We start from the raw sequence: 20,842 nt of genomic DNA on the forward strand, positions 1-20,842 counted from the left end.
TGTGGCAGGTTTGACTGGTCGTGCCCGACATATAAACCTCTGTGGTTCAGCCGTAGCTCCAGGCACATACATGCCTCGCTCAGTCTGCCATGGGTTCGTAGCATCCCTGACCCACCCCACATGCCTGTGTTTAGCGACGGGTTCTTATATAGCGGACAGCATGTAATGGGCACCCGCATGCGTGCGGCGAGCCATTGCTAGACATGTTCTTATGGGGCCCAACACTCCGATCATTCGGCAGTGTTTACCCCCCTTTTTTCCTAGCCGTATGGGTTTGGCTGAATCCTTTTACTTTTTTCGGGATTCTGTGTTAATTTGACGTCAGACCACCCAAGTCGGCGTGGTCACGTCATAATTTTGGTGCAGTGCCGGTACCTGGTCCAGCAGTTGTGACTGTGCATCGGAGTACGTGCCTGACGAGTGGGTTAGAGCGGCTTGTATAGCTGCTACTCTCTCGGCCTAGGGCGATGGTTCAATTGGGATCGAAGGCCTAAGTGCACGGTTTAGTGCACTTATGGTGGTGCTTCATGATGGTATTGTTTGGACGCACATGTTCACTGGCTGTGGCGCTTTCTCATTTAAGAGTGGGCAGCTGCGCTTCATACTCCTAGATATTGCTGACCGGCTGCAGGAGCACTCTTTTTCTTGAGTGATTTTCCCTGTGTGTGTGGGCATAAGAGGACAGTCTGCACGCCAGCTATATGTTGTGTGGTAGGTTGTGGTTCGGGGTCAATGCGAACCCGTCTCTCTCAGGAGCGCGCACTAGTTGTGTGTCTGCTCTGAGCTGTTCCACCCGGGGCACTATTGTGCTGCCGGCGGACGCCCCTATTATGCCACATGTTGCCCTGACCCCCCTTTCACACTGTTAAGTGGTCAGGTGTTGGCAGCCGCTCGCCTATCTGCTCCCCATTTGGTATCTCATGTCCCGCCCGCCACAGATGCGGCACAGACGTGGCTGAGGGTGTAAGCTGATTTGAGTTTGGTTCTGGCTTACTGGATCTGTGCACAACAAGGAGAGAATACACGCTTTGTGCTTCTACCAGTTGCACTCCCGTAGGGGACACATTATGCTTGGCCAAGCGCAAGCAGTTGTGTGCCCCAGTTGGGTTCTGCTGCTGGTAAGCGCGGAACTGGGGAGAGGATCAGTTATTCAGGTCCCCGAGCTGGCCGAATCAGCTGCGGTTCTGTAAGGGCACTCCAGCACGCTGTACACTCTGTTTGTGGGGGTGTAATGTGATGGTTTAGACTCGGTCGTGTTGTGCTTTGAGACGCATACGAGAGTCGCGAGCCCTTTCTACTCAGCGCCCCTCTTATGCTGTACACATAAGGGTGTGAAGTGAATGCATATGACCCGGTGTCCCGTGTCGAGTGTTCTACCTTTACAACAGTGGGTAGTTGGCCGCGATGCACGCTATCTACCTCGAGGGTTTCGCCACTGCTCCTGTGGCGTTTTGCACAATGCCTCTGGGTACGCAGTGGCTGGGCACCATCTGGTATTAGAATTAAGTGAGTGAAGTGGTCACCTCGCTGTCTTATGTTTACCCGTTAGGGATTAGGTGCCTCAATCCACCCGCAGCGCTGTTAGAGCGCAGCCGGTTAAAATCTGCCTTCTATTATGGCTCTAAATGAGCTATGCCCGGCTGGGCTTTATATGTTCATCTGAGTGCTCGACCCCAACACGGCAGTCTGAGCAGCTCTTTGTGCCACAGCGGCAGTGTTTGGAGCAGACTCTTTGTAAATAGAGGATATTGCTTTGGATGCGGATGCATTTGCTGGGGCTTTCCGAGCTCTCTCTGTGAGTTACTCTCGCCCCATCTTGCAGTCAGCTGCTTGGTTGGGTGCTGAGGGAGGGCGACACGTCGCCTCCGCCCTCAGGTTGTGGTGTGTGTCGGCAGTCGCGTGGTTAACGTGTATTCACAGTGTGTACTGCATGTTGCCAGTACTACTGTGTTACTGCTGATGTCGAGGTATGGAGCTGTATTCACCTTCATTTCTTTCACACTGTATTCATCTTCATTTCTTTCACACTAGCTATCCTGATGTGCATCTTATGCTACGCCAGCAGATGCCGAATGCAGGTATGCTTGCTATAGCTTGCGTTGTGCTAAGCCTGACAGTTTGGTCATTTGTTGCATTGTGCTTATCTGCTGCCCTGGGTAGTGCAGCGATAAGATCTATATGCTGGCTGTGTCTGTATGTACTCTGCCCTGGGTCAGGGCGAGTTTCTGATTGGGTCCCTAGAGGCATCCAGTCTTTTTCACGTTGGCTTATGTGCTTATGTGCTATGTGCTACTGCTAAGCGTTGTGGTGCATGGGTTTGAGTAAACTCCACTGGGGCTGCTCTTTGTTGTTCTATACAGTCTCCCATAGCGTCAGCTACTGACGCAATGTCGAGAGACCGTTCTCGAAAGGGAACCTATCGTAACCTCGGTTCCCTGAGAAACGGGAACGAGACATTGCGTAAGCTGCCGTGTCACTGATCAGATCAGCTCTTCTGTTGTTCAGTCAAAATGATCTGACGATATGCCTTAGAGACTGTTGTTATATTGCGGCGAAAGCCACGCCTCTACGTCGTCATGACAGGCATTAGCCAGTACACTGGCGTTGTTCTATAAAAAAGCTTCAGAATCGGAAGAGAGGAGGACCTCTCCCATAGTGTCAGCTACTGACGCAATGTCTCGTTCCCCTTTCTCAGGGAACCGAGGTTACGATAGTAACCGAGATGTTTAGGTGAACTTTGGTCGGTTTTTACTATTATAAGTTCATAAAACATTTATCCTTCTGACTGATAACCCTACCATTTTGTCTAGTTTTTATTTATAGACAGATTTAATGACAAACATGTGCATAATTAAAAGAGCAGTAAAAGTCTTAATAATGATCTGTTTGCCCTAAAAAAAAACACACACACTTTGACTTAATGGCTTTAAGTTAAGTTAAATTAGTAATTTTTCCCCAAAACTTGTATTTTAACAAAATCTTGCAATTGTGTAAAAAGTGCAAAATGTTTGGAGTGAGATCTTGATGCTTTTATGTTTTCCCCAGCAGATGTTTCGAGCACTTCAATCATTTCTGTGGCTTTAGCTTAAGTTTATTCTAGATTCATTTAAGGCCAATTGCAATTATATTATCATAAATATATATTACATGTATTTCGTAAATGTACTTTTAATCAGCTCTTAACTTTACAACATAAATAATAGCCAACAGTGATAACAGAAATAGCTGCAGAGTAGCAGTTTAATTTATGCATGATTGGTGAAATGTTCAATTCACAGATTTAAATAAAATAAGTTAATCAAAATGTCTCGATGATTGAGAGAAATCATGCAAATTAAACTAAAACACAGAGTAATGAAGTGTATATTTTAAGGTTTAGGTCAAGTGTACTTATTTATTTGGGTTAAAACAGCGTCAGGTTTAACATTGTGTCTGATTAGATTTACTACGTTAACTCCCAGTATTTTACACCAAGGTCAAGGGTTTGATATTGCATATGAAAAACATGTACATAAGTAACCCAAGTTAATCAGTTTGATCAAATAAAAAAGTAAAAAAGCAAATTAAAACATCTGCTAAAGAAAAGTCTTCCATATTCAATTCAATTTTATTTATATACTGTAGCACTTTTCACAATTGTTTAATTATTTCAAAGCAGCTTTACATTAATAAACCTGACTCCCTAAACTCCTAGGAGAAAAAACCCCTAGAGAGAGAGCCAGACATAGCTGATTCTATAGAGCAGGGGTTCCCAACCTTTTTTGTGCCAGGGACCAGCATATTCATAAAAAAATTCCAGGGACCAGTTGTCAATTTGAATGCCTCTATTTTAAGATGCATCGTTTGAAACATATCACTGCGTAAAAACAGTAACAGCCTATCATTTAATTGCATATAATGATCTAGGTGGCAACACTTGTATGAATATACCAATCTTTTAAAACTTTCAGACCGGTTCACAAAATGTTTTGGATTAAATAACATTACATGTCATAGCATTTAAAAAAGACAATTATTATTATTATAAAAATATAATTCAGGGAATATTTCAAGGCCCGGTCCTAACGGGTCCTCGGACCGGGGGTTGGGAATCACTGCTATAGAGGACATACTATATATTAGATAGTTTATTATACAACTTTAAAATATAAAAACATTAAGAATTAAAACATTTTTTTTTATGTGTTCAAGGATGAGACAGGATCTGCATCAGACATTCAGCCAGCGGTCTGTGGTCATGACGACTGAGGCTGAAATAAAACCTGAAGATGAGAAAGAAAGGAAATGTCAACATTTAATTTTTAGTCATCATATTTATAGTATATCTAGAACCTTAACCCTCATAAGCCCCTATTTTCCTGTATACGTTAGAGTTCCGTGGGGGTAAAAATGACCCCAGAGATTAAAAGCGTGATTACAAAAAATATATACATTTTTAATGATACAAATAATATATCATTTTTTATGTTTACTTCCAGTCTATACATTAATGCTGTGTTTTGGGAGATATAAAGTACTTTTGTACCTGTTTACCACTCAATTCCTCAACTATACCATTAGCTTGCCTGTAAAATATAAAAATTTTATGAAAAATTCACATAAATTATGATCTAAATTTGATTAAATTTGTTTTTAGATATTGATCTAGATGTTATGTGTTATGTGAGAAAAAAACACTTTTATACAGTTTAGGAAATAAATCATTTTAACCAGCAGATGCCCATAGAGACCCATTCATTTTACTGTGTGTGGCCATATAAATATTAGAAAGGACATTAAAAATAAATATTATTTCAAAAAGTAGAATTTTTTGTAGTTTTTGATGCATTTTGAAATGTGTGTTTTTACAAAATGCCACAGAAATTTGACTAAATGTAAGGATGTTTGTCTGTGTGTGTGTCTGTCTGTCTGTGTGTGTGTCCGTGTGTGTGTCGTTTGTGTGTGTGCCTGTGTGCGCGCGTGCATGTTTGTGACTTTGTCTTTTTGTGTGTGTCTGTGTCTTTATGTGTGTGTAAGTTTCACTGTGTCTTTGTGCGTGTGTGTGTATGTGTGTGGGCATGCACACACCTGTGTGAGCATTTTACATCTTTGTTTTGCATCTGTGGCTGTTTTTTGCCAAATTCTGTAAAAAATACTCTCTGTGGCAGTCATACCTTTGTGTGTTTGTGTGTGATTGAGCATGTCTTTTCTATATTGCATTTGTTCTCCAGTACCAGGCCTACCTTTCTGTGTCAAAATGTTCAGATTTATTCTGGATGCATTGATTTTATTTGATGAATAACAAGAAAAAAATATTTTTTTGCATTTCCCATTCATTTCAATTGGGGTCTTTTGGTGATTTTTTTTTTTTTACACCTCTTTAGAACAACCGAATCAAGCCCAATTTTTTTATATGAATCTTGACAGATAATCTGGAAAAGTCACAAAATCTTATTCCACTGAGATGAAGGGAACCATGTTTTTTAACTAAATAAAAGTGGCTTGGGGTTAAGATTGACTTATTAGGGTTAAAGCCACAATATCAGTGGCGGCTCGTGACTGCTCATCCGAGGGGCGCTACTTCAAAATAAGTGTTCGGAGTGTCATATGTGTTGCTTGCGTTTTAAAAATATTTGTTTGTTGTGTCATGTGAACCATGTGCATCACGTGTTTGTCAAAATAAGTGCCTGCTGCACACGCGTCAAAACTCACGTTCACAAAATACATGCAAGACACTCCCTTAACAGTAAACTTTGATTACGCATGAGATTATGCGAGTATCTGGCAGACGTAAGTGTCTCTTTTATCATAAACCCTTTAGACGCGTCTGCAGCAGGCACTTTTGACCATACATGTGATGCACATAGGATCTCTCGACGTGCAGAACACATATTTTAAAATTACGAACCACACACATGATGGGCTACAAAAACGTTGTGACGAACTTGAACTTCGCATCAAGAGCCTTCGGAAAAAAGAAGTCACCGGCTGCCAGTGCACTATAGACGGTTTCATCGGACGCACGTGATACACGTCTGGATCCTAACCTTACTTCCGGTTTCGTTTTTTAAGGTCTGACTAGTTGCTAAACTGATCTCTTGAACAAATGCCTCGTCGAAAATCACAAATGTTTTGGTTTCCTAGGTAATCTATGTGTTGTTTTTTGCTTGTTATATAAATAAACTACGTTTAAAGGACTTTGTTGTTATTTATTCTTAGCGGATTTTACCGGAAGTTACGTGCAGCCGCTTGTTTATGTTGTTACTGCTGAAACGGTCTATATGTATGATTTTTGTTATAAAATATACAAAGATAAATGCAGTTGTGTACTTACATTATGCAGAAAGTGTGCAAAAATGTGTTACTCCTGAGAAATTGTGGCCCTTTTAATGTCTGTGCTATTCTCGCTTTCTGGTTATAGAAACTAGAGAGACACAAGAGGACAAATGCAGAAGTGTTGATTAAACAACATCTAACACACGACTGTTAACTTATTCATTATAATGCCATAAAGTATTAATTTATTACCTTATTTATCCGTAAACATGATTAGCAAACTGCATAAGTCTCAGGATGATGAAAACAACATCTCCAATCATTCCCCTCTTCTTCAGTCATTCAGCTTCATCCTTTTTATTTTCTGTGGTTAGTGCCCTGTAGTGATGAAAATGTACATTTAAAACAATCTTACTATACAACTAACTACAGAAAATAAAAAGCATGTAATCTGCAAAATGTAGTTTCCTAATTGGTCTGTTACCTCATTTTGTATACGAGTAGCTCTTCTTCATCAGACTCAGTTTTAAACCAGTCATGATCTAAGATCTGCTTGAGCGTCGGACGATCACTTGGATTCAGGGCCAGGCAACCACTTAACAGATCACAGATTTCTGTACAAGATTTAGGAGAGAGCTGGTTAGTCATCATGACACACAAATGGCAATAATGATCATGGCATAAAGAGACGCTTTTGTTGTCATTTAATAATACTGCAAAAAAAGTCTGTCTGTCTATCATCTAAAGGGTCACAGACAGACAGTACCTCAGGTTAAGATGATGGCACAATGATGTAAAAAATTGGCGAGCCACTAAATGACTGTTTAGCTAAACACAATAAAATCTAACATCTTGCCAGACAGACCGTATCCTCTGATAATATTTATTGTGGATTTGATCAGAGGCTTTGTGTGTGCATGTTGATCTGTCATTTTCACTCACCCTTTGATAAATCCTTCTCAATTGTCTTCAGATTCCTGGAATTCAATTCGTATAAAGCACTGGGGAAAGATGCAAGCACCATGAAGTACAGCACAGAACCTAAGGCCCAGACGTTTGCTGGCACAGCGTGGAATTTCTCAACCATGTAGATCTCAGGCGGGGTGCAACATCGAGCTCCTGTACACAAAACATCATGTTGAGTCATTTTGTAAAAGAAACAGCAGGTTTCAATACTCCTTTATATGAAAAAAAAATTCAGCTCACCCATAAAGTCACGGGAATCATATGCCTCATGCGTCAGATAATGTCCAACCCCAAAGTCAATTAACTTCAGGCTCATTGTTGATTGCTGCACCAAGAAGTTTCCGGGATGGATGTCGGTATGGAAAACTCCACAATCCAGACAGTGTTGCACTGCCAGTACCGCCGGACGCATGAGATGTCTTGCTGTATTTTCACTTAGTCTTCCATGATTTATAACAAAATGCAACAAGGATTCGCTGTGCAGTGGGTACTCCAACACGAGCGTGCAAAAGTATTTAGTCTCGTACCAGTCATACATCTGTATGACATTGGTGCATGAGGGCGCATCTCCTAATTTAAGCAACAGCGCCACTTCTGTAATAAGTGGTTTGGGGTATCCAGGCTGGAGAAAAAATGGTCAACAAATTACAATTAGATAAAACAAATATCTTGTATTGGTGCGTAATTGCTATACTGTCTATTTTCTGTTTAGTTCACTTCATCAAATTTTATGACAACTTACAATCTGAAGAGTCCTTTCATTCTTTCGTTTGCTTATTTGCTTGATGGCAACCTGTAAAGAGAAAAACAACAAAAGTTAATTTCTCTTGAGCTGACTGAAGCTCACCTGACACTGCACACATAACTTTAAGGTTTGAGAATCTACAAACTTTAAAACATGGTTTAGATCAAGTGGACATACAAATTTCATCAAACATTGTGTTTGCTATAAATACGAGTGCATTACCGGAGTGCCATCCGATTTACGGATCCCTTTGTACACTTTGCCCCAGCCACCGGACCCAAGCACTTCATCCTCCAAGCGTTGATATTTAGAATCAAAAGTGTCTGAAAAACACACAGAAAAATGATGAGGTGACAGTACATGTTAACACTCATATACTCACAGATGAAAGGTACAGCATACATTTCCAGGTACAGAAGAATATGTTGAAGAAACCATTTCACATATTGGTGCAACCCACCGTAGGAGTAATGAAGTCAGTACACTCACCTTTAGGCACTGAGGGATCAGCTGGTTTCTTCTCGCTTGGCGGTTCAGAAGCTTGTTGAACAACATTTATATCTTTTGGCCTGACAACTTTATCATCTTCTGGCGAGGGATGTCTTGGATTTTCAAAAGCTTTTGGGCTGACAACTTTATCATCTTCTGGCAAGGGATTTTCAAGGGCTTTTGCCCCAGGATCTCCTTCTTTTGGTCCAGGATTTTTAGTTATTTTTGCTTTAAAAAACCAAGGAAGTCTGAGATTTCTAAAAGCTTTTGGCCTTGGATTTTTACCACCTTTTGCCTCAGGATTTCCATCATCTTTTGACCCAGGATTTTTAGCTTTATTTGGGTCGGGATTTCCGCCACCTTTTAACCCAATATTCTCTGGAATGGCACCTATCTTCTGTAGCCTCCCATTAGCTGCAGTGATGCCACCAAAACTGGCCAGATCAGCACCATCCATGGCATCAGGAATAGCTGTATCTGCATCTTTTTTCACTTTACTCTTCCCTTTTTTTCTCCAAGGGTTGTGAAATGAGCGGCTCTTTGATGCCTTTTGTTTGTGTTTCTTTAAGCCAACACTCTTCGATTGACAATCTGCCAGATCAACAACTTCCCTGGCATCAGGGATAGCTGTATCGGCCTCAATCTGTGAAGTCGGCATTGACTCCACTTTGCCCCTCCGGAAGCATCCAAGGAAGCGTTGCTTCAATGTCTTGCGTTTATCCGGACGAATCTTTGGTTTTGATTGGGGGCAGGCCAGATCAGGAACATCCATGCCAACAGGAATATCTGAAATGGCCTTGGGCTGTTGAGTTGGCACAACAGTCACTTTTTCTCCCTGGAGGTTAGATTTGCGGCTCTTTGAAGCCTTTTGTTTCTGTTTCTTCGGACCAACATTTGTCTTTGACTGTGATGCAAGATCAACAACTTCCCTAACATCAGGGATAGCTGGATCCGCTTTAAGCTGTGGAGTCGGCACTGACTCCACCTTGCCCCTCCAGAGACAGTCAAAGAATGTCATTCGTTTGTCCGGTTTTATTTTAGTGTTTAATTCAGAGCTGGCCAGACCAGCATCATCCTTTAGATTAGGATTTGCTGAATCCGCATTAAGCTGTGGAGAAGAACAGAGGTGGGTCAGACCGACAGACAGACAGATAAATGTTTCCTGCCATGTTTAGAAGCCATGTTTCCATCCAAGGCTTTTTAGCAAAAAATGCTTTAGCGCATAAACGCAATGTCAATACCTCAAAAAAAAAATTTTTGGAAACACTTTGAGGCTGTTTACACTTGGCATTAACATGCGTTTTCGTTGATCGGATCACAAGTGGACGACGTTAATGCCAGGTGTAAACGGTGTTCAAAACGTTTTGAACGCGTCCACTTTCGACCACTTTCAACCACATCCAGAGGTAGTCGAAACCACTTTCGATCGGATCGCTTTGGAGTTGCGGAACGCAAATGTGGTTGAATGTGTTCGAACAGCCACACGCGGCCGCCTTCTCTCCGCCCATTTATCTAATCTGAGGTATTAAAAACAAGTTTTATGTCTTTTCTGACTTCTGGCGTGAACATACGGTGAACAGCGCTATTTTTAGCCTTTCATTGATAAAACTACTGCGGGTGTTCTCTGTAGTTTTGTTTTGAAAGCGTGAAAGTTGCGTGATCCTATTTCATCAATTGCGCTGAAAATTCAGAGAAAGCTCTTACATACACACGTACAAAACACTGTGCAGCAAGTATACTTGCTAAACAAGCAGCGGACTCCGACATAATATTAGTTTGCGTCCATATAAACTCATCATTACTCCCGCTCGCGTTTGAATGACAGCAGAGAGACTCGCCCACCGTCTCACGGACCGTCCCCTCACAGTATTCACAGACAGATGCGGTTTGAAAGTGGACAAAAGAGACGGATTTAAATACCAGGTGTAAACGTAATGTGTCTCTCTCGTCCACTTGTGATCCGATCGATGAAAACACATCTTAAAACCAAGTGTAAACAGCCCCTTTGTCAAATAATAGCTTTAACGCAAATAAATGTGATGTCACATGATAGATCTTCATCACACGCAACCTCTGAAGGGCATGACAGCAAACAATAGGCGCTCTTATTGCAGCCTGAGACTTTCTGTTTTGATTTGCAGAGTCGATCCTCCCTATACACAGAGGGTACACAAGCTGCACTGAACTTAAACTTAAACCGCTCTCACTTCATAAAAATATTCAATTTTTTCTCCTCATAATCGGGTCCCTTTGGTGAAAGCAAATTTATTTTAAATTAAATTAAGACCACAAACATCAGACTCGACCTGGCTAAGCTTTTATTGTAAGAGCATTAGAGAAATTAGGTAGATTATTTGCTCAAGGTGAGATTTTTTTGGGACACAATTTAGGTGACAATTCGCTTTCATCATTCGTGACATCACCACAGACACCATTTTAGCACCATTTGAATAGAAAACCTTTTTTACGCATTTTCACTTGGTCAATAACAAAACCTGGATGGAAACATGTTTATAAATGGACAGATAGTTGTAGTAAATGTAATGATGTAACAAACCTCTGAAGGAATCAGTGTTTCAACTTTATCATTATTCAGGAATGGGTGCTTTACATTCTCCCATGCCTTCTTTAATGATTTAAAGAATGTATTCTTGCATTTTTCTACACCAAAAAACAAAAACAAATGATAAACTATTAGAAAATTCATTATGACAAAAGAAAATGACAAAGAACCGTTGTCAGTAATACTACTTAATAAACACATTTAACAAACTGTCCACCCAGATACTATTTTATCAAATATGTATATGTAATTGAGTATCTAATTCTTTATAATAAATTCCTAAAAATACAGCAATGATTATTGCATTAATAATGCTGTTAAAATATGAGTTTAAAACACACTAGAAAAACGGTCTAAACTTAATTTCTTATTGTAAGATGCTTTATTTTACTGAGTTTAATGTAATAAGATATTAGTATCTGCAAGGGTCAACAAAACTATTGAGGAACAAACATGATACAGATTTAAAGATTGTCAAGAACACAAAATTTCTATCTGACCTGTGGGGCTGTTCGCCTCCTCAAATGCTGGAGTAAACTCCTTTACTCCTCCTCGTGGATGTGAACTCCCGGCATGTCTGTCTAACAAATGTCCGTTGTTCGGGACATTGTCAGGGACGGCACTCGGAAGCACAAAATCCATTCCACCATCATCACATCTCCATCCCAACACTGCAATTCAATAAATAATGTTATGAAATGAATGCTTTAACTGAAGTGATCAATATGTGTCTAAAACTTATTTTAATGTATTATTTATTCAACTGTATAAAATAAATACCACATTTGCAATCATGCTGATATATATAAGACCTCATACGGTGGCAATTCTTATTTTTAATTTGGGGACAATTTATATTTATGTTAATGTCTTGTTATGAAGCTGTATTTTAGATACATGTATTTAAAATCTGATTTTTAGTTAAGTACTTTTGCATTTTCAAAATACAGAAAATATCTTCGACAGCAGAAATGATAAACATCAGACAGTAACATACAGGGATGCAAACAATGACATGATGTTGTGTGTTATTGTAAATCAGATGAGACAATAACATTAACAAAGCTGTTTTAGCATACTAAACATAAGATAAAGCGAAAATGGTAAAAAATAGCAAAAAAATTGAGAAACCAATTAATAAAACGACAAAAAAGATGCACCGTTTAGGTGAATGGGAAGGACTGGCGTATCATATGCACGCCAAAGTGGAATTTGGCATATGTATTGCACGAGTTTTACGGAGACTGGGCTGGTGTAGCTAATAATTTCATATAGACTAATAAATAAATAACGATTGGGGCGGTTTCCTGGACAGGGATTAGACTAGTCTGAGATTTAAATTAATTTAAAAGCTGTCCAAACTGATAAGAACTTGCACTGACATATCTTAAAATACATCAGTGCCCTTTGTTTTGCCTATAAATGCACACAAGTAATTTTAATTTTAAGTTTTTAGTAAGGCATGTTTGTTAAAACTAGTAATATTTCCTAAATAAATTAAGGCCTAGTCCTAGTTTAATACAATCTTTTCCCGGGAAACCACCCCATAATGTGCGTGAATTTAGGGACCATCTTTAATGTAATAACGTTAACGTTTCTATTTTCAATTGTATTTGACAGTTTATATTAATAAATAAAAAATAAAAGTGTACATTATAGCTGACAACCATATGAACACAGTTGGGTTTGTAACTGTTTGTTGACTAAAAGTCATTTCATTTAAATGCTATAAAAAGTAGAAACGTGTATATTAAGGAGTAACTTTAGAGACGGTCCCTAAAATCACCACTATCAACTTGCCAGCTACATACTGACGAATCAATTTCATCTTAAGCGAATCCCTGATCCAAGTAAAACGTAATTTGTTCATCCCCTAATTTACCAAAATATACCTCTGCTGTCTTCAAACAATACAACCCGTTCATATATATACAAAAAAATAAAACTTTTGTTAACTTGAGATAACGAGAAATTAAATTGTGATCATGAGAAAACAAGCAAGCCAAAATAAAAATAGTACAACCTCGGCTTCCGTAAATGAACAAAAAATTTGCAGTCTGAATAACAACAGTCGTGTGCACTGCTAACTATTTATTATGTTATACATCACTTATGAAAATTAAACATGGTTTTACTACAGTTATCTAACAAAACATGGTTTACGGTACTGTAGTAAAACCATTGTTACCACAACATAACCATGGTTTTGCTAATAGTACTCAATACACAAATAAACATGGTTAGTACACGTTTACCACATAAAAACCATTGTTAATTTTCGTGAGGGATATTAAAAAACAAGGCCTCATACGGCGTAATTCTTATCTTAAATTGCGGGGATGTTTTATTAATTTTGGTAGCTTATTTTAATTAATGGAGTCAGAATTTGTCTGCGTATTCTGCCGGTCAAGAAAAACGGCGGGTGAAATGTCAAGTTCACGAGCACCTCCTGGTGTGTCTACATGTACACGTGCATTAACAACACAATAACTGTATGTAAACTTATCAACATGTAAGTCAGACTTTTTGATTTAACTTGCATCTTACCTCTTTGGCGTTTCGCCTCAGTACGTGTTGGATAAACATCCACCATCTCCTCCTCATCATCCTCCTCTCCTCCACATGGATTTAAACCACCGGCAGCGCGCCCGAATTTTGACGAAAGTCCGATATCAAGGACATAGTCAAAGTTCGGCACAGCATTCGGCAAAAAAAAATCCATGTTCTCGACATCTGTTCTTTCCGTGTCCTTGTCGGACAATGGTGTTACAGGACGAAACATGATGTCAGAAAATAACTGCAGACTTAACTGTGCTTAGACTCGGTTCACAGAGGGTTGAAATCTAAGTAAACTGTCCTCCGTACACAGTGCGTCAAGCAGTTTAAAGTTGCGAACTTTTTGAAAGTCTGCAAATTCACTTGGTAATCTGTACAGTAGCGTTCAGATCAGTCAAATGATACCGGTTTCTTCTGGTTCAGCTGTTTATAGGCACCGAGTGTGATGTCATAATGGTTCCATGGCAACGACGCGTTCTACAGTATGGTTGTCATGGAGTTTAATGACTCTGTTCTGTTTACGGTTCAACTGTGATGAGGTTTTATATATATATATATTTGTATGTCCCTTGTGTTGTTTAAATAAAACAATTTACAACTTTTGGACTTTTTATTGTAGATATATATGAATATCCCATCAAAACTGTCTTACTTAATGCTTATTACTACTTTTTAAAATGTATTTTACAGTATGTATAGATGCTATTTTGTATTAATATATTTAGACCTATTGTGTTATTCATTTACAACCACTAGATGGCACTATGTTAATTACCAGTAATGTTAAAAGAAAAAGAGTATTAGTCGAGAGCAAAACACAGACATGCTCAGATTGTATGGAGATTTTATTTAAATCATCAAAAAGCATCAAAGGTCATATATTTTAATGCATGATACATACAAAAGGTTTTTTAATTGCTCAAAATCCTTCACGCATATCAAATAGTTAAACACTGGCAGTCAGTCAAAAACAGACATTAAGTTAGATTATAATCCCTCATCCCTTACAGCAGTTAAAGCATCAACAGAGTTACATATTGCTGGGTTTACTGTAGGGTTAAATTCACTAAACACTATATTACTTCCCAAAAACATTAAAGGACATTTGACATGTTGACTCATGAAGAACCACCACAGAGACTAAAAAGGGTCATTGTGGTGGACAAAATACTGAATGAGATGAGAGGAAAATATCTTAAAAAATGTTTCCACTACCAAAATACTTTTTTCTGCCCCAAACCAATTTTATGCAACAATCTCCTATCTTTGGTCAGATAACATGAAGCCTAAATTAACCTCCTAAGATCGAGCTTTGGTTTGTCTTTTTTTTTTTCAGATTTCTACCAGCTATTTTGGGGATCCAATAAATATAATAACCAAATATTTTTCTTTGAACATGAAGCAGTGTATTTGTCCATGTTTGTGTATAAGAGGTTCCAGTTACACAGAATTAAGTATTATGGTGCAAACAACAAAAACATTGATGTCCACATATGTGACATCCAGGTCTTAGGAGGTTAAATGTGGTTTATACAACTATAAATAGAGATAGACCTTATATATATTTTTTTACCTTATTAAAGATATCAAGATTATATTTTTTACATTATAGATTTTATGTAGAAATCTCTCAAACTTGCTTCACTGATACTCTAAACTTTATTGAACAACATCTAAACACAGTTTAAGAATTATCTTCATTCACTGTTATATTTACCTTTAAGCTAAAGAAGACTGTACCATATACCATTAATCTATATAAAGCACTGTACTACCACCAAAAACATGTTGAAACATGTACTTTCTATTAATGTTATTCATTTTTATTACCACCAGGTGGCGACTGTAGATCAATCATGCAGTCACTGTTTCATTTCTCTGCAAAGGTTTGAGTGGAGATGAGCACGTGGACCTGTGTGATAATAATAAGAGATTATTCAAAGACATATCACAATGATGATAACTTTAGTATATGGATGAATATCCCTACTAAAAACAACTAAAACCAACCTAAGTTGACCTGGTCTCCCAGTTTGGTTTTAGCTGGTGTAGCAGGCTGGTTTTAGAGAGGTTTTTAGAGTCCACTTTTAGCTGTTCAGATCGAAAAACCAGCTTTACCAGGCTGAAAGCTTAGAAGAGTGGTCTTAGCTGGTTTACGCTGGTGCTCCACGCCTGGCAAAGCTGCATACATCTGGTTTTAGTTTCTGTGAGCTTTTATCCAAACCAAAAATGTGCACCTGGAGAATCCAAATAGACACATGATAACAACATAAGAAAGAGCACTACATACTACATGACTATCAATTCAAAACTTATCTGCACACAAAAGCACAAAACTATTTCAGAAAAAAAAACATTTGTACATTATAACAATATACTTGTTATGTTGAATGTGCTCGCTCGGGATTGGACTCCAGACTCCAGTCATTATCTGTGTCAGTTGAAGGCCTATAAAAAAATACTAACATACCCTTGGCTATGTATATTGTGTTGGACTTGATGAGACAATTTCCAGTGCACTTATGTATTGCTGTTCTTGTGTTGCCATAATTGCTTCTATTGTTTACCTCACTTGTAAGTCACTTTGGACAAAAGCGTCTGCTAAATGACAAAATGTAAATGTAATGTAAATGTATTTTACATCGCAATGAGAAAACACACGCATACGCGCGCAAACGCTTTATAATTACAAATGCCTTATGTTTGCCAAATAACTTATGCTTATAATGCTCAACATTGCTGGTAATTCCACCCCATTGCTGGTAATATCTTACTTTCTTGTGTTTATATATTTTATGCATCAGATTCATAAATATGCATTTACATAACATGATGTCATAGAAAAATAAACCCATATAAAACTCGTGCCTTAGTCATCTCCACTGTTAATTTTATGATCAAAAACAACATGAAACAAAAAACTGTAAATACATGAACAACATAACAAGACAAACTTATTGTATCTATACAGCACCTTTACTGATCGATGCATCTCTGGCTCTCACACTCTCAACAACAAAAAAGTAATATTATGCAGTCGACGATCCACAGTGGAGATGTTTATATCTAACCTCTGGAGAAATCTTTTTATCGTATCTTTAGGCTCTGAGCTAACGTTAGCCACAGCACGCACGCGTCCGTGTATGCGCAGATCTGCGCAGATGTCGCATTTTACAGACGCAAATTTAATCCCTGTAATCGTTTCGTGATTGGTTACTAACCCATCAATCAAAACGTTGCTGAATAGACATTGGCTGGCTTCATTTTGACATCATCCAGTCAAAAACTAAGGTCTGCAAAATGACACCTCGCTTAGCCAATGTACGATTCCTGTACTTTTAAGTTCTCAAACCTTATCTGATTGGACAATACAGAAACATAAGGCGTAGTTTTGCTCGGAAGATTCTAATGCAGAGCAGGAAGACGTGACTTTTCAGTGATAAGAATCGATATTTTTTTTAAAATAAACATGATCGATCATACTAACCGGAAGCGCGAATCTTTCAGGTTTTTTTTCTTATTTTTTTCGTTGTTTTGGATTAAAATGTGGGATGCGTTTTAAAGAGTGGACTTTTATACGTTGCAATGTATTGTGGTGTTTCTTTGATTCGTCCGAAATGATCAGAACCATATGACGTGATATGTAAGTAAGTTAGCACTTACTGACATTCATATTATGCCTTCCGTCTGCGTTAAGTTACATTTAATTCTTTCCACTCCAGTGTACTGATCGCAAAAACAAGCTCAGAACATAAATCTTGAGTTTTAGCTTAAATGATGCAAAGTTTATGATTGTTGATTGAATACTGATGTAAAACAAAGTACAGAACCACGTAGATACGCCCCTAGGGCACGCCCACGGGCCGGTGTAGGTTAATAGTAATGTAATATGATGCTCTTCTTACAATCCCTTTATGAAAACAAGTTTATCAGGCAGGTCTTGACAGTCACGTAATTGAATCACGAATTTCCCTTTTCTTCTTGTCACTCAGAACGATTTTCAACATAATGTATTTTAATAAGATGTATTTTTCGTCCTTGACACACGTTTTTTAATCCTATTTTTCACCTTTTCCTACTTAGCGAAGTGCAAAAGTCTACGTTCAACGTAGACAATTACGGCCCGTCATTGGCCCAGAGTCAGAGTGTACGTTCACTGTAGACTCTAGGGCAGGCCAATCAGAGAGCCGAACCGTCTACGTTCACCTGACGACTAACTGGTTGGAAATAGAATTGATAATTTAAAGGTAAGTAAGAAATGATATACTATCATGTAAAAACAGAGAAATACGATAATATTATGTCAAAGTACAAGCTTAAATTTACGTGATTTAACTATTTATTCGATGATGCGTGACAACGAAGCGTCCGGTATCAAGATCGTTACACATTGACCGTTTCACTGACTGTCCCTATGAAACTTAACCATGGTTTTACTACATATGAAATAAAATAAAAACGTGGTGGATATAGTTAAACCATGGTAACCGCAAATTAACCATGCTTTCCCCCTACGAAAAGTATGGTTTTATTGTGGTAAAAGTGTAGTAACCATGTTATTTAGGTGTATTGATTACTATCAACAAAACCATGGTTTTACTACAGTAACCGTGGTGTAACTATGGTTTTTGAAAAACATGGTTGTCAAACCTATGGTTATTTTGTGGTATCCATGGTTTTACTACAGTAACCATGGTTTTTTGGTTTTAATTGTAGTAAAACCATGGTTAATTTTCTTGGTATTTGTAGTAACACAGTCTGGTCATTCAAATGGCATTCATTTCACCAAAAACTTGGTTATAACACTTTTACTATAATAACATTTGGTTAATTTACATAAGGATGGGCTAAAATAATAGCTTGATCTGTTGTAATGCCCAAATCAAGTTCTTTTCAATATTACTTTTTATTTTTAATTGCCACTATGACCAAAAGCCTATAAATCTCTATATATCACCTCATGTAAAATACTGTACAGTGGGGAAAATAAGTATCATTAACGTTCATTTGCCCAATAAATAGCCTAGAATTCAGATTTTCACCTGACTTTGTGCATTTATAATGTGTACAGATATTCAAATTCACTCACTGTAAAACCCATAACCTAAATCATGACCTTCTGTATTTGTCATGGTAAGAATAATTTTTTATCATCATGATGATTATAACAGGCTGTTTCCTTCAGGAGAAGATGGATCCATTGCTGCCCAAGCTAAGCTTTATTGACATAAGTGTGCCAAAAAATAGGCAACAATGCCTTCTTAGGGCAACAAAGGAAGCCAAGGCACTGGCGAATCGAAACACGTGCTTCAAAAAGACAACAGTCGAGGACCAAAAGACGGCTTGTGAGGAAGGTATATCTACATATATCTTGGCACTAGGGCAGTTGATGTGTTTCCACCCTATGTTTCCACTGCAGCATATGATGTTTTTGTGCTTGTCATTAAAATGTCTGTGTCTTCAGCTAAAAAGAGATGTCGGCACTTCACCTCGACTCCATCAGAGGAGCAGTATCTCGGTCAGCTTCATTTGACCTTTGGAAAATACAATGGCCAAAGCTTTAAATGGCTGGTCGAGAATGATGTTGGCTACATTAAGTAGTGAGTGTGTTGCACAAAACAGAATCAACATTTTTTATAATTCCTTTTTCCATAAATTAATTATATTATGTGACATTTCAGTGTCATTGATCTGCATGTAAAAGAATGCCGGCATCCCTAAAAAAAACCATTAATGACCGGAGGGTGAAGGACCTCCTCCTGAGGTATGTGCAGCTGTTCCCTCCGGTCTCCTGCTACCTCGAGGTCAACGTGGACAGGGCAATTTATGGGCAGGACCGCTGCAGGTCGTTCACTTTCCTCGAGATGCGGCAGTGGTACAGCCTGCACAAGCTGGGACCGGCCAAGAGAGAAAATGGCGCAGGAGGCGTACACCTCTACAAAGCAGTGGCTGGTGATGAAGGAGAAGGACATCACCACCAAGTCCCAGAAGTGCTTCAGGCGCTACATTCTCGAAAGAGAGGTAGGTTACGGTGACTTTAAACAGCCGTGATTGTTACTAAACACAAGCCATGTTAAGACAAACCTCAAAGCTAAAACTTCCCTGTAATTCACAGAATCCTCCACCAGATTCCAATCTTCCTGCCGCCACTTCCAGCTCTTCAAGGCTTTATTGCCAGGTATGTTTGCACATACAAGGCATTTGTTTTGGTGAGCTTCTAGAGCACAGAATAAGTGTGACAGGATACAGACAATAAAATAATACAATTAGAATTAATAAAATACACAATATGCAAAAAATAGATTAAAAAAAGAAAATATATATTTTAAAAAGACAAGATACAAGATGGTATGTAGAGGTATGTATGTACAAATGCAAGGAAATGTAAATAAAGTTGGTAAGAAGTGTGGTGTGTTAAATAAATAATGGTTAAATAAATCAAGCTTCCCTGCAGCCGCTGCCACCTCCCAGTTGTCATGGTCCAATGACGCTCTGGACGACACAGTCTTCTTGCCCATCTCCACCAGCCAGCCTGTGTTCGTCAGGAGTCCCGAACAGCTGCCGCTCTCCACCAGCGTGCCAGCAACTGCAGACCATCCTGAACAGACTCCTTTGCGTAACGAGCAAGAAGGCAAAGCGCAGCAAGCACAAGAAGCCCCTGCTGTCCTCCACCAGCAAGGCTGGTTAGTCTCCTCCTGATGCTCGCCCAGAGGAGCCATCATCGACCTCCAACAGCGTGACTGCGTCTGCCACCACCTTGCCACAGTTTGACTATTCTGTAAGTGTAAAATCACAACATACACAAGCAATGTTAAAGCATTTCACAAAATCCCTTGGTTACTAACCCCCACCATATTATGGAAAATAAATAACTAAATGTGATGTGTTGCAGGTGGAGCTGGAAGGCTGGTTGCGGCTGAGGGAAGACTCAAATAGCATCCCATCTGCAGACATCCCCTGGCTGAAGGAAGACAGCGAGAGAGGCCTCTTTATGGCCGTCCAAATTTACAAGGACATCAAGGGCGTCACTCAAAGGCAGGGCATCCTTAAGTCAGACCGGATGTGGTTTTACCCCCCGAGCCACCCGGCTTCATTAGAGGTGGCATCCCCACATCCGGGTAAGGCTTAGTCTCTTCACACCTGTTATTATAGTGATAAATACATCAGTATTGATTACTTGAAGGGATAGTTCGCCTAAAAATGAAAATTCTGTTATCATTCACTCACTCTCATGTTGTTACAAACCTGTATAAATTTCTATATTCTAA

At 38.9% G+C, this 20,842-nt stretch overlaps 1 protein-coding gene across 1 annotated transcript; it reads left to right on the plus strand.

Moving 5' to 3' along the window:
• Positions 1-17,044: 17,044 nt before the first annotated feature.
• LOC135737563 (uncharacterized) lies at positions 17,045-20,273 on the plus strand. The gene is made up of 6 exons (XM_073812836.1): positions 17,045-17,217; positions 18,760-18,928; positions 19,039-19,174; positions 19,256-19,595; positions 19,690-19,752; positions 20,029-20,273. Exons 4-6 carry the CDS (start codon positions 19,280-19,282, stop codon positions 20,271-20,273), a joined length of 624 nt encoding a protein of 207 aa, XP_073668937.1. The 5' UTR covers positions 17,045-17,217; positions 18,760-18,928; positions 19,039-19,174; positions 19,256-19,279.
• Positions 20,274-20,842: the final 569 nt, after the last annotated feature.

The sequence above is a fragment of the Paramisgurnus dabryanus genome, chromosome 20, assembly GCF_030506205.2.
Source record: "Paramisgurnus dabryanus chromosome 20, PD_genome_1.1, whole genome shotgun sequence".
In the NCBI taxonomy this organism is placed as follows: Eukaryota; Metazoa; Chordata; class Actinopteri; order Cypriniformes; family Cobitidae; genus Paramisgurnus; species Paramisgurnus dabryanus.

What these genes read in the sequence shown, in the direction of transcription:
- LOC135737563 (XM_073812836.1), top strand. Translation starts at nt 19,280, where the DNA reads ATGCCGGCATCCCTAAAAAAAACCATTAATGACCGGAGGGTGAAGGAC. An exon ending in GCTACATTCTCGAAAGAGAG is followed by an intron (nt 19,596 to 19,689) that starts GTAGGTTACGGT and finishes TGTAATTCACAG; the next exon opens with AATCCTCCACCAGATTCCAA. An exon ending in CTTCAAGGCTTTATTGCCAG is followed by an intron (nt 19,753 to 20,028) that starts GTATGTTTGCAC and finishes GCTTCCCTGCAG; the next exon opens with CCGCTGCCACCTCCCAGTTG.